The sequence below is a fragment of the Dermacentor variabilis genome, chromosome 9 (genome assembly GCF_050947875.1).
Source record: "Dermacentor variabilis isolate Ectoservices chromosome 9, ASM5094787v1, whole genome shotgun sequence".
In the NCBI taxonomy this organism is placed as follows: domain Eukaryota; kingdom Metazoa; phylum Arthropoda; class Arachnida; order Ixodida; family Ixodidae; genus Dermacentor; species Dermacentor variabilis.
This window is the reverse complement of record NC_134576.1, coordinates 17478676-17493500: the sequence shown is the minus strand read 5'-3', so window position 1 is coordinate 17493500 and position 14825 is coordinate 17478676. Positions and strand designations below refer to the sequence as shown.

General features: G+C 50.3%; 1 protein-coding gene across 1 annotated transcript in view; it reads right to left on the bottom strand.

The window, feature by feature from the left end:
* LOC142558263 (ATP-binding cassette sub-family C member 3-like) overlaps positions 1–14825 on the bottom strand; it is a 150533-nt gene that overhangs the window by 61831 nt on the left and 73877 nt on the right. The window contains exon 6 of the mRNA XM_075670420.1: positions 868–1026. Coding sequence (XP_075526535.1) covers positions 868–1026 — 159 coding nt within the window. The remainder of the gene's footprint in view (positions 1–867; positions 1027–14825) is intronic.

The window sequence follows — 14825 nt, the reverse complement described above, 5'->3', positions numbered from 1 at the left end:
TGAATTTAGATAGGAGCCCACGAGCTAAAACATTCCTCTTAAGGCAGTCCTGGCCCCCATGTTACCCAAAACCGCTACAGACTGGGATCAAGTGATTCATGTGCCAATGAAGTGAATACATTGCTTCTCTTTTTTTATCATCACGGTACCCGTCGTCGCCTCCAGATTCTTGGCTTGAACACACACGTTGCCTGGTCCAAATGTATAAACGTTGCTTCAACATTTATGCACGTCGTTTGTTGTTTTGCTTCAACTAGAAATGTTACGCACTCAAATTTTGTTTTCATGGCACGGCGTGAAAATGAGAGCACATTAGTGCGCATATGACAACCGATCAACGGGATTCATCTGAGCCACACGTGTCACGCGCAGAGGTCGAGAAATATGTCTTTTGTCTTCAAAGCAGCGCAATTCATTTTCTTTGTCTCTAAACAATTTCATACTCCTTGGTCAGAAAGCTCAGATATTTACAGGCTGCTTATACTCATAAGCCGGATCACAAAGAAGACGTTCGGAGAAAAAACCAGTGGTCAGTGCCATGAGCTGAAGAGGGGGAAGGTTAATTCGCACTAACGAGCGTGCCTTTATTGAAAATGATACCGCAGAGAAGCTACAGAGTTCGATTGGGTCATGAACTGCATCTATTTTCATGTCATGAAGAATTACCTAGCGTGAGACCCGTCAGTGGGATGAGGTGGGCGACGGAGCAGACATAGAAGTGTGCGAAATGTCTTTCACGTTGACATTGCTTTAGAGTGAAGTGAAGCTCCAGGATAGCGACATACTTGTGAAGTGTAGCGGCCCACTTACGTCACGATGATTTCTTTCGCATATGACACAACAGTGGCCTTCACGGGAAGAACGTACCTGTGGTATGACGGTGATAGCAGTGCGTAGCCTGCGCAGCGGTAGCGTCGCGATGTCGACACCGTCGACAAGGATGCGACCTCTGGTGGCCCTGATGACGCGCAGCAGGGCCAGCACTAGCGAAGACTTGCCGGCACCTGTGCGGCCGACGATGCCCACCTGCGAGGCGAAGTGTGGCGCTGGCATAATCCTCCTATGTGAGAGCGCCTATGAGCGCTTGCCAGAGATCGCAAAGAACGGGAAAATGCTGTGTGCTGGCATGTGCGTAGATCCGAGTGATTTCATAACCGTGTCCCCTTCTTGATGCTGCGAAGTGGTGTTTCGCCACTTATTGCACAGATGGCGACACTCTCCGTCAATGCCCACCAATCGCTAGATTTGCAGCCACTCTTTCGCTGTTTGTGGCGCATCGGTGTGCATAAATGTTTGTCGTCTGCTTCAACTCACGCGGCAGACCTAGACAAGTTGGCGCCCGCTTGCCACTATCATCCTTAGGGACATTCTGTATCTACCTAGTGGACTGACCATTTCGGCCGACGCTGATTGGCTGGAGCTGAACCCGCAGGCAGGAAACGGGCTGTGGGTGCCTGTTTCTTTCTCGCTTACACCGCAGCCCAGACAATCAGCACTTTAGCAGCAGACGAAATGGACATGTCCGCTAGGCGAAAACTTAGAGTGTACCCTCCCTCCTTTTCCGTGGATAAATGTTTGTGATCTACAACTGCGAAATAAATTTGAATGCTTTTGTACAGGAAAAACTGGATACATTTCAATCTGCCAAACTATTCAGATGAGCGTCTCAATATCTCCATACAATGTCCTGTTCACGCTAATAGTGGCAAACGAACCAACGGTGATATCTAGGCTTTTCCTATATTCTGGGCGCGCACATTACGACACAATGTTTATTTGAAAAAGGAATGTGGAGGATTAACGTCCCAGGGAACAGCGCCTAAATGAGGAAAGAAACTGTATGAGCAGGGAGAACGCTATGAGCGGAAACTAAAAGTTCTACCACGCTGCGTTTCGCAGCTATGTTCTTAGGAACATAGGAAGAGCTCTTAGGAACGTTCGTGCCCCGCTCATTAAATAAGTCTTAGCTCATAGATAGCGGGAAGAAGAAATGTTTCGTTTCCTTTTCCATATATCGCAGCATCATCGGTGAACTAAACAGTGTATCCGTTCGCTAACCCAGCATCGAACGAGCTTAACAACATATAACCGCGTTATGCATGACGCAGAGTCGGCTTTCAGCTGAACGAAACACCGCAAATACGACATGGGGCAGCTAAGGACTCAAACCAGATACAGCATACCGCGACAACTGGCTGGAGACACGACGGTATACGGAAAGGAAGGCATTGTTTTAAGTTTGCACCTCTCATCAAACAACCGAGTGACGGACACCAATATAAAAGAAACGCAGTTTTCTAAATCTTTTTGTTTCCTGCTTGTCGTCGTCTCAATTTACGCTCGAGCTGCACGCTGCACCGCCCGCCTGCCGCACGCACGCGGTTGCTGAAAATACTGCACACGTCACATACTAGTGCACACATTTCGCTTCCCGCTGCATGCACGGACCCAGTGCAAACCGATATTTGTGACCATGGAGCGACATGTGAATTTTTTTCGCATGACCGCACGCGTGCGGCTGGTAGGCGGTGTGCCTCGAGCGTAAACTGACCTCCAGAGCCCCCCGGGATGGCTGCTGGTTTTTCGATGTCGCCGTCAGAATGCACCTTGAAGCAGCGTTGTTGAGAAAGACGGGCGCAGCACTGGCGACGGCCTGTAGCGGAGGGAAAGCAGCGAAGCCAGAGACACGATGCACGTGCGGTGGGAGTGCAGGGTTGGTGCATGAGAGTACAAAAGTTCCAGCAGTACAAAGCTTGAGAATCCTGGGAATGCACATTCAAAGCAACGGGAAAAACAAAACTACACTAAACAAACTAGTCGCATGCGTTGGACAAACCAACAGGCTCATAAGACGAATAGCTAACAAATACCAGGGAATGAAAGAAATAGATTTGAGGAGGCTAGTGCAGGCTTTCGTGCTCAGCCGTATAGCATATTCTTTTCCCTATCTCCAACTTCAGGCAGCGGAAAAGAACAAGGTTGAATGCCTCATAAGACAATCGTGCAAAGCAGCCCTTCATCTCGCTAAGTATACATCAACAGAAAGGCTGCTAATGTTAGGCATACACAACACGCTTCCCGAGCTAGTCGAGGCGCACAGAATCGCACAGTACGACAGGATAACAAAAACACCCACGGGGAGACATATTCTAAGGACCTTGGATATCAGGCAAGAATGCATAGGGACGGATGCCGTGCAAATGTCTAGATACATACACAAGTATCTGAGAATAGATCCAAACTCGAAAAACATGCATCCCGAACACCACGAAGAAAGGAGGAAGGCGAGAGCCAAAGCCCTCCACAGGCGATATTCAAACCGTAAGGAGGCAGTCTGTACGGACGTTGCACAGCTCTGTGATCCCGATGCCTTTTCGATAGGCGTCGTGGGCATGGACCTAAAACCAATCTCAACCGCCTCTGTGCGGAGCACAGAGGCGGTTATGGCGTTGTGGCTATGTGTCAGTGGCTATGGTGTTGGGCTGCTGAGCACGAGCCCGCGGGATCAAATCCCGGTCACGGAAGCCGCATTTCGATGAGGGCGAAATGCGAAAACACCCGTGTACTTAGATTTATGTGCACGTTAAAGAACCCCAGGTGGTCAAAATTTCCGGACTCCTCTACTACGGCGTGCCTCATGATCAGAAAGTGGTTTTGGCACGTAAAACCCCATAATTTCAATAAAAATATTACACGTTCCCGGCTAAACAGATTCTCTAACTGCTTAGAACAATGCACCGGCAGAAGGAAAGGGTGCGGCGAGCGTGTGTATATAGAACCGGCTCCCGTCATAATTGCAGTACGTAAACAAGAAAAAGAAGACGCTTTCTCTCGGAGCAACGGCGGAGCACAAGTAAAAAGTGAAGCACATTTTTCCTCTTCAACATCACCAAACACCCAAAGAAGCCGGACTGGAAATGGAACAAAGTAGCGAGAAAATACCGGAGAAATTTTGCGCGCAGTAATTGGATTAAGCAAACACATCACCCCACATTTTCGCGCATTACATCATACCACGTGAACGTAAACGTGTTGGCAATATACATGCACGCTTGGCCCCATGCTCGAAGCTGTTATTTTAGCCTAAACCAACGCGAGTTGACTGGGATGTAGCAGTTACAGCTAGCCATGCCGGGGATGTTTTCTCTATTTCCACAACAACGCATGTACGCAGAAGTTTTACCGTAGTCCGAGCTTCATAATGATCAATTATGGTGAAACATCAGGCACTTGAAAGCCCACACTATGACAAGGGGACTTCTCAGGACATTATCAATACGCTAGTTGCACAGGCCCAGCACTGTTGTTAACTTGATTGCTGGGTGTATGGCGTGTTAGCATAATAACTTGTAAAACATTCTAGCGCCACCCGACATGGACAGATGGGAGACGTACACACCACGATGCGCTAACTGGAACAGTTTATTATGCTGTAAATTCATGCAATTTTGCGTCACTGGCAACGGCGCCACTCCTGGTGAAACCGTCACGATATACGAGAAGGCCGACAGAGGCCATGTGTTGGCACTGCGTGCGTAGGCGTGCTTGATAAACGGCGGGCATTTTGGAAGGAGCAGTATGACGTGCGGAGGAAGAGTGGCCTGGTTGCACAAAAAGTTAAATTATGTGGTTTCAAGTGCCAAACCACGATCTGATTATGAGGTATGCCGTAGTGGGGGACTCCGAAAATTTGAACCACCAGGGGATCTTTAACGTCCACTTAAATCAACGTACATGTGTTTTAGCATTTCGCCCCCATCGCAATGCGGCCGCTGTGGTCGGGATTTAATCTCGCGACCACGTGCTTAGTAGCCCAACACCATAGCCACTGAGCAACCACGGCGCGTTCGTTGCGCAAGGTGTATAAATATATAAGCTTCCCCCAACTTAGACTGTTTATTTAATTAATTTTATTTTTTACATACCTGCATCACGCGCGCGGGCCTTACAGCAGGGGAGGTTACATTGTAAAGGCAGAAAGAAGCCATCACATGAACAATGCGGATTCCATTCTTTTATAGATCGAACAATAAAAGAATACCTAAAGACGTCACACCTAAAGACGTTGAAGTTATCCTGCGTCTACGTCTTCCATATGTCATTTTCTGCCGATGCTAAATCCCTAAAAAATTAAAATTACACTATGGCGTTTGACGTGCCAAAATCACTTTCTGATTATGAGGCACACTGTATTGGAGGGCTCCGGAAATTTCGACCACCTGGGGTTCTTTAAGGTGCACCTAAGTCTAAGTACACGGGTGTTTCAGCATTCCGCCCCCATCGAAATGCGGCTGCCGAACCCGGGATTCGATCCTGTGATCTCGTGCTCGACGCTAAATCCTTAACGCGCCGCAACTTGTCTAGTGTAACATGGTTTATCTTCATGCTATCGACACAGTAGCGCAGTGTTCCTACTTTCTTTTAACTAGAAAAATTGACCAGGACCACGGACAGCTAGGTGGTTTGACATCACAGTTGATTATATATATTGTCAGACGAGGTTTAGGCAGCCAGTCTCTTTATTCTCTCTCTCGAGAGGCCCACCACCAGGCCCCAAACGGTGATGATGAGTATGTACAGGTGAGAATATGAAGCGTACGAATAATGCTCAAACTAACTTCCCCGCACGCGCAAGCGGCCAGCCAGGCCGCGCCTTAGCCAGGAGGGGAACGCCGAACGAATCGTTTTAGGCGTGAAAGGTGAACGATCTCCGAACCACGACAACGATGGTCGGAAGAAACGTCTACGGGAGTAACGCGATAGTTCACGGGGGATGTTTGTTCATTAATAATATAGGGTCCAAGGAAGCGGGATTCAAACTTCTCGCACAAACCGGGTGTACGAATGGAATGCATCATGTAACCGCACAAAAACAAGGGACAAAGAAGGAACACACAGGACAGGCGCGGAACTTCAACTAAGGTTTACTCCGGGAAATCTCACATTTATACAAGTATCGTAATCACACTTGCTAATCATCAAACAGCCATCACGTGACGTTGGCATGCGGGCGTGAGTGCCGAAAACTTGCTCGTAAATATTCGAACTCTTTATCGCTCAAAGACACAGAAGAGCTGCTTACGCAGCTGCCAGATTGCATTTTTATACAGTAAGCTTCAAAGATTTCTCGGCTCATTTGTGACGTAAACATCTTCAAGACTTTGGTGTCGCGGAACCTGGGCGTGCAATTACGACAGTGGCGACAATGGTCAGCCAGTTTTCCACCCCCCGCCAATCCTTCTACTCCTGCGCGGTGCTCCTGCAGTCTGACGTTTAGGCACCGTCCCGTCTGCCCTATGTAGCTATTGCCACAAGAGAGGGGTATCTGGTACACTACCCCTATTCTGCATGGACGAACCTGTCGACGTGCTTGACATGAGATTCATTTTTTTTGTTCTTACCCTGCACCATGCTGCACATGCCGGCCAGTTATTTGGGCGCCGTGAAAACCACCGGTACTTCACATTTTTCGGCCACCTTTTTGAGGCGGTGGGAGATTTGGTGGTAGTACGGGATGGGGGGGGGCAACAGGTCTACGACGTTGCGGCCCTACGCTTGGGCGGAGCTCTGATGGGCCCCGCGCTTCCTTGGCAAGGGTTTCTAGCACCGAGGTGACCATATCATGTTGAAATCCTGCCCTGTGCAGTCTTTTCAACTGTAAGAACACGCTATGTCGCATTTCATGCTGGCAGGACTTATCAAGAACAGCACGCAGGCAGTTTTTTGCAATTCCCCTTTACCAGTCAGCTCATTCGAAGCTCGTAAAAAGGGTAGCTATCTCTTCCCTCACGATATGGAGTAGGCCGCCACCAGGAGGCGTCAGATGGACCTCAGGAGGGTTTGACGAAGCTTGGGCGTGCAGTTCCTCACGGATGATGGAGCGAATCAAGGCACGTAGCTCGCTGTCGTTGGACGCCTTGAAATCAGAAGTGTCAGGGTGTAAGCTGAGCATATGAAGCTCATCGAGACGCTGACAGGTACTGATGATGTCGGCGATGGTAGTGGGATTCAGCACTACAAGGGCATTGAATGCCGTAGTCCCAATACTCTTGAGCAGGTGGCGTACACGGTCACTCTCTGCCATCGAGGTGTTCACGCGGCGGCAGAGGGCGAGGACGTCCTCTATGTAAGAAGTGTAGGACTCGCCTGACTGCTGAACACGCTCTGCAAGCTTCTTCTTAGCGATATGGGAGGGGACAGACGAGTTCGCGAAAATCTGGCGTAGATGGTGTTTAAAGATGCTCCAGTTGACCAGATCGAGCTCATGGTTGTAAAACCAAGTTTTCGCAACTCCAGTTAGGTAGAAGGCGACGTGAGCATGTTTTGCTGATTCGTTTCAGTGGTTAAAGTCACTCACGCGCTCGTATAGCTCCAACCAGTCTTCAACGTCGTCACCTGGAAGCCCAGCAAATACCGGTGGATCCTTCTGAGGGGTGGTGACTGTCCAAGAAGGGGTTCCCGCAGGAGTAGGCAAGGTGGATGTTGTGGTACTGGTCTGCTGGTCTTGCGACATGGTTGAGTGCAGTTGGTAGCGGCGGCGACCCGAGCGAAGCTCCAGGGATGTAGCTTAGGTGAAGCTGGAGAGAGACCGGGAGCGAGAGGGCGAAGGAACCGGACAGCACACTCCACCACTTGTGAGACGAGGTTTAGGCAGCCAGTCTCTTCTTTATCCTCTCTCTCGAGAGACCCACCACCAGGCCTCAAAACGGTGATGATGAGTTTGTACAGGTTAGAATATGAAGCGTATGAATAATGCTCAATATATATATATATATATATATATATATATATATATATATATATATATATATATAAATATATATATATATGTATATATATATATTGTAGTGGGTAATCTGCATGTGGCACTGTGCGGACTGCCACCGCTGCGGCGCGAGACACGAGCGCGGGTTGCTGATGCGAAGCGCTAGGACTCGTGATCTAGAGCTACCTGCGATCCCTCGAACGAGCTACAATAAACCCCATTTCATTTGGTGGAGGTGCGGCGTAACCTCGAAAACTGGAACTCCGAAGCCGGACGCTACCGACAGCTGCGACCATGCCTGACGAAACCACCCAGGAAGATGCACCACAGCCTCCGACGGTCATCATTTCCGGTGCATTGCGCCAGCGTGATCCTGCCATCTTTAGCGGCACCGATGATCATGACGTGGAGGATTGGTTGTCATCTTACGAAAGGGTGAGCCAGCATAACAAGTGGGACGACGTCACGAAGTTGCACAATGTGCTGTTTTACTTAACCGGCGTCGCGAATCTCTGGTTCCGAAACCACGAACACGATTTCACAACGTGGAGCAGATTCAAGACAAGTTTCACAGAAGTGTTCGGGCGCCCCGCTGTGCGCAAGCTTCGCGCAGAACAACGCTTACGGGGGCGCACGCAACATCATGGTGAAACGTTCACAAGTTACATCGAAGATGTCATTGACCTGTGTAAGCGCGTGAATCCGTCAATGGCGGAACAGGACAAGATAAAACACATTATGAAAGGCATTGATGAGGACGCATTTCAAATGTTGCTAGCGAAGGATCCGCGTACCGTGGCCGAAGTTTTCAACTTGTGCCAAAGTTTTGACGAGCTACGGAAACAACGCATCTTAGTTCGGCGCCCACCGCCCATGGAAGATTCGTTAGCAGCATTGGTTATTGGCGACAACCACACAACTTTGCTGACGCAAATAAAAGAATTTGTGCGCGCGGAGGTCGCGCGACAGCTCTCGATTTTGCCGACCACGGAGAAGCCTTCTCAATATTTGGCTCCAGCGATCCGACAGGTAATTCAAGAGCAAGTGACCGAAGCTCTTCCACCTCCGTGGCAGCCGGCTCCAGTGGCCGCGCCTCTGACGTATGCTGAAGCCGCTGCACGGGCGCCTCGTCTGCCGGGATTCTCACCTCCGCCTTCAGCGCCTCTCCAGCCGGTGTTCTCTCATCCGCCCTCGCCTCGCCAGCAGGTCGCTCTCTTTTTCAGCGCACAGCAGCAAGGCACAAATCCTTGGCGCACTCCTGAGAACCGCCCAATATGCTATGCCTGCGGTACACCGGGACATGTAGCGCGCTTCTGCCGCCGGCGCTTGCCGGCCTTCGTGGGCACCGCGCGACCACCCAGCTCCGGCTTCCGACCATACCGTATGCCTCAGCGACCACCACCGAAGTCTACGCTGCTGATGACATACCAGCACTGCAGTCACAGCTCTACAATACTCGTCGCTCGCCTTCCCCTCGTCGGCGCTCACTCTCACCCATGCGTCGTAGGCCCAGTGCCAGTACTACTGAGGCGGAAAACTGATTTCCGCAGTTCCTGAGGCACGAACTGCGTCATCGTCGGAATATCAAAGTCCTCGTTTTTTCCCCGCTAACGTTATTGAAGTGTCTGTTGATGGCATCAAATGTCTTGCGCTCGTCGATACAGGTGCTGCTGTATCTGTGATTAGTGAGAAACTTTGCCGTGAATTACAGAAAGTGACCATGATGCCTTCGGTATTATTGCTTAGAACAGCCAGTGCACAACAAGTTCAGCCAGTCGCTATGTGCACTGCCAGGGTGTTGATTCGAGACATTTTGTATTCGATTGATTCCTTTGTGCTAGCTTGTTGCTCCCACGATGTGATTCTCGGTTCGGATTTTCTGTCGCGCCATCACGCCGTCATTGACTGTGCACGTGCTGAGGTTCAGTTCTCCGTTCTGTGCGATTTGCCATCTCACGACTTTCAAGTTCATGATGTTACCAGGATCTGTGTAGCTTCAGATACTGACCTTCCCCCTCACAGCGCGGTATTTGTCGCTCTTTCGTGCGCATCGCTTGCCGAAGCGACGGTCATGTTTTCACCCGCTGCCGTCTTCATTCGCCGCCAGCCTATATTGTTGCCTTTCGCCCTCCTCACGGTTCACCATGGGGCTGCGGAAATACTGATTTCTAACCCAAATTCGTACACTTTGGCTTTGCACTGTGGCGAGACTATTGGTACCATACAGACTGTGGACGCTGACGTTATTGTGCATTTCCCTGTTCCCGACGACGTGGATACTGCCAACTTAACAGCACTGGCACCCCATGTGCCATCTAACCGAGTACCACCGGATGTTTTTGTCGCTCTATTGCCGATGACCTCGAGCCGACACAACGTGAGCGGCTTATTACTCTTTTAAATGATTTTCACGCCTCTTTTGACTGCAACCAAGCATCATTAGGCCGCACAAGCACCGTCTCTCACAACATTGATACGGGACACCACGCACCATTACGCCAGCGTCCGTACCGCGTGTCATCCACCGAGCGTCGTGTCATCGCCGAGCAAGTTGAAGACATGCTTGAACGTGGTGTTATCAAGCCATCCTGCAGCCCTTGGTCATCTCCTGTAGTACTCATTAAGAAAAATGATGGCTCGATTCGTTTCTGTGTGGACTATCGTCGCCTCAACAAGATTACACGAAAAGATGTCTATCCTCTCCCGCGCATAGATGACGCCCTGGATTGTCTTCATGGTGCCGAATTCTTTTCTTCTTTGGACTTGCGATCGGGCTATTGGCAAGTGCCAGTGGCTGAATCCGACCGCTCGAAGACAGCTTTTATTACGCCTGATGGCCTGTATGAGTTTACAGTAATGCCATTCGGCCTCTGCAATGCACCCGCGACATTCTAAAGGTTGATGGACAATCTTCTACGAGGCCTCAAATGGAAGACGTGCTTGTGTTATTTAGACGACGTGGTAGTTTTCTCCCCCGATTTCACCACTCACCTCTCTCGTCTACGCGAAGTCCTTACTTGCCTTACCACCGCCGGCCTTCAACTTAACTTGAAAAACTGCCGCTTTGGAGCCCGCCAGCTGACCATACTTGGCAATGTCGTGTCCAAAGACGGCGTCCTTCCCGACCCTGACAAACTTCGTGCTGTCGCTGAATTTCCGCGGCCGACTACAGTGAAAGAGCTCCGCAGTTTCGTCGGTCTTTGCTCTTATTTTCGCCGCTTTGTGCGCAATTTTGCCTGCATCATCGCTCCCCTGACGAAGCTCCTGGCTGGCTCTGGTGACCTTCGCGACTGGCCTCCGGCATGTGACCAAGCCTTCACCACTTTGCGTCGTCGGCTTACCTCACCGCCTGTTCTACGCCACTACGACCCGAGTGCACTGACTGAAGTTCATACCGACGCCAGCGGCGTTGGTCTTGGGGCCGTCCTTGGACAACGGAAGCCTGGCTTTCCAGAATATGTGGTTGCGTATGCGAGTCGTGCTCTCACGAAGGCAGAATCCAATTATTCTGTCACGGAAAAAGAATGTTTAGCTATAGTTTGGGCCTTAAACAAATTTCGCCCTTACTTGTATGGCCGTCCGTTCGACGTTGTGACAGACCACCACGCGCTCTGCGGGCTTGCGTCACTGAAAGACCCGTCGGGGCGTCTTGGACGTTGGGCTCTTCGGATCCAAAAATTTGACATTCGCGTCATTTATCGATCCGGGCGCCAACATTCTGATGCAGATGCGCTCTCCCATGCGCCCATGCGATCCGACGAAAGGCCACCTTCATCCATAGAGTGCCCGGTTGCTACGCTTGCTGTTACTGACATGCCGTCTGAACAGAGAAAAGATCCGTGGATTGTGTCTCTCATTGACATTCTGAGCAGTTCTTCAACGTCTACATGCCCTCGAGCCATTCGTCGCCAAGCCACCCACTTCGTGCTACGGGACGCCATCTTGTACCGCCGAAACTATCAGCCCGACGGTCGCAAATGGCTGCTAGTCATCCCTCGCCATTTGCGTTCCGACGTATGCACGTATTTCCATGCAGACCCACAACAAGCTCATGCTGGTGTCCTGAAAACCTACGAGCGGCTCCGCCAGCGGTACTACTGGCGCGGCATGTATTCTTATGTCCGCGAATACATTCGGTCATGTGCAGACTGTCAGCGACGCAAGACATCTTCTCATACGACAGGCCCTCTGCAACCTTTACCGTGTCCTGCACGTTCTTTTGATCGGGTTGGCATCGACCTTTATGGGCCTCTTCCATGCAGTGCTACCGGAAATCGTTGGATAATTCTCGCAGTAGACCACCTCACAAGATATGATGAAACTGCTGCACTTGCTTCGGCTGCTGCTCGCGACGTCGCCGCATTCATCTTACGGCATTTCGTCTTACGGCACGGCGCACCACGAGAACTGCTCAGTGACCGAGGCCGTGTCTTCTTGTCCGAAGTTATTAACGAGCTACTCGCCGCGTGCCACACTATTCACCGCACCATTAAGGCGTATCACCCACAGACAAACGGCCTAACGGAACGATTCAACCGCACTCTTGGGGACATGCTCACCATGTATGTTGAGTCGGATCATTCCAATTGGGACGATGTCCTCCCTTTTGTGACGTACGCATACAATACCGCCGTTCAGGCTACCACAGGATCCTCACCATTTTTCCTTCTTTATGGGCGTGAACCATCCACTACCCTCGACACCGTACTACCATATCACCCGCATGCCTCTCAATTCACCCCTCTTTCCGAAGTTGCTCGCCATGCTGAAGAGTGCCGCCAACTGGCTCGCTCGTTCACGTCGGATACCCAAGGATTCCACAAAGATCGCCACGACAACGATCAGCCCACACAGTCCTTCGCCGTGGACTCTCACGTCTGGCTTCGGCTGCCCTTCCAAGCTGCAGGCCTTAGCCCAAAGCTTGCTGCGAAGTATCAAGGTCCGTACCGGATCGTCGCGTGTACTTCGCCTGTGAATTATGTGGTCGAACCTGTGACGCCATCTTCGGACAAACGCCGCCGTGGCCGCGAGACTGTTCACGTCAGCCGCCTGAAGCCGTACCACGACCCCCTTATCGTATCGTCGCCTTAGGTCGCCAAGATGGCTCCTCTTCGCCCCGGGGGAAGTTGTAGTGGGTAATATGCATGTGGCACTGTAGTTGTAGTGGGTAATATGCATGTGGCACTGTGCGGACTGCCACTGCTGCGGCGCGAGACACGAGCGCGGGTTGTTGATGCGAAGCGCTAGGACTCGTGATCTAGAGCTACCTGCGATCCCTCGAACGAGCTACAATAAACCCCATTTCAATATATATATATATATATATATATATATATATATATATATATATATATATATATATATATAAACCCGTTATATATACCCCGTTTATATATATAAACGGGGTGGAAAAGGCAGGGAGGTCCACCTGAGAAGATTCCCGCTTGCTACTTTGCACGCTGGGGGAAGGGAAATATAAAACGGCAAGAATAGCGAAGAAAAAGCAAAAGCAAAAAAAAAAAGATAAATTAAGGAGGTTGGGAAAATTCGCGAGAACTACAGTATCTCTAATAGGCCACTCAAACGAAAAAAAAAAAAAGAGTGCCTTGAGTGTCTTGCGGTGTGACGACTGTATTGTTCGGCGCTCCGTCACCTTCGACATCTTCTTTACTTGTGCCTGCATACACGCGCGTTCTTTAGCAGAAACGCGATAAGGCTGTTGTTGTCTAAGGCGAGCCTCATCGGCGGTAATAATTCCATGTTCGGATAGAGTCGTTTGGTGAGAGGCATTGTTCCTCTTTAGAGGAACAGGAGAAGCACGACCGAAATTCCATTAGAAGGTCGTGAAGTGCAGCTTTCCGTTGGACCGAAAGCTTCTACTTCACGTCTACGCGGCCAAAACAAGTGTAATCAGTGAGCATTTCCTCAGATGCCAAGCATTCGTTGATGTCTGCTATGGGATTTCTGTAGCCACTGCAGTGCCGCGGAAAAGGAGCCGGTGTTCACAGTTGAAATTGGCAAGAAGTGTCCGCGACCACCCGCCACGAATCTGCACAAGGCTTCGTACCGCGCCCACCCCTTGCAGCAATAAAAGAGCATGAAGCGAGACGTTGCTTTCTGCAACGTTTGCAATAACTGGAAGAATGACTGCAAGGCGCCATCCTGCAGTCGTTTGCACCTAACTTCACGCAATCGTCAGAAGTATACAGCGCAGCTTCAGGCTTGCTGTGAACGCCTCGCTCTGTGGAATGTTGTGTTGAAAAGTTCATGATGCGCTAGTGGGGATTTAAACTTGCACCATTATGGAGAAGAAAGTCCGTACCGAGAATATGCTGTCGACAACATGATGAGACAGGTGACTACAAATGTGGAAGCGCGAATTTTGATTCTGCCGGTGCAGTAGCCAAGTGGGGCAACTACGCGAACGTAAGTTTGTTGTGCGACTCTGCGTTCAATTCCACTTCGTCACAACATTTTGAAGAACCCCCGTCAGTTTCCCGCTTATAATAGAATAATATCCGCCCATATTAACTAGAGCGCGCACCCGAGGATCGTCTATGAGTGCAGGTACGTAAAGTAACAAACGGACACCACTATCAGGTGTGGTCGCCGGCGATTATTTGTCACTACCCTCAAGCAGGGGTGCGTTTTCTCAATTATGCAGGCTCTGAAGTCTTCATTACACCTTCACTCTTTTGTAGAGTTTCACTGACCCCGAAGGCCTTCAGTTTTCCCGGCGAGGGCTTGGCGAGGGCCCCTGTGCTCCAGAACGTGGGCAAATGAGTGAGGATCGCCTCGGACAGCGTGACCGCGACTGACCTCTGTGAAATTGGCATACACAGCTATGTTAGAATATCCCTTGGTCTCTGGCAAACTTCAGAACAAGGCGAGTTACTGGAAAAACCGCGCGGTCCAAGTTGTCGATACGGACAGACGCGGTACATGTGTGACCGGCCTTAGCGCAATGTAAGTGGTCTTCTTGCCCGAAATACGCCACATATCAGACTTCAGCGAGGTCACACGGCGGCAGTCAAAGTCTGAACCACGGTGGGTTAAACAA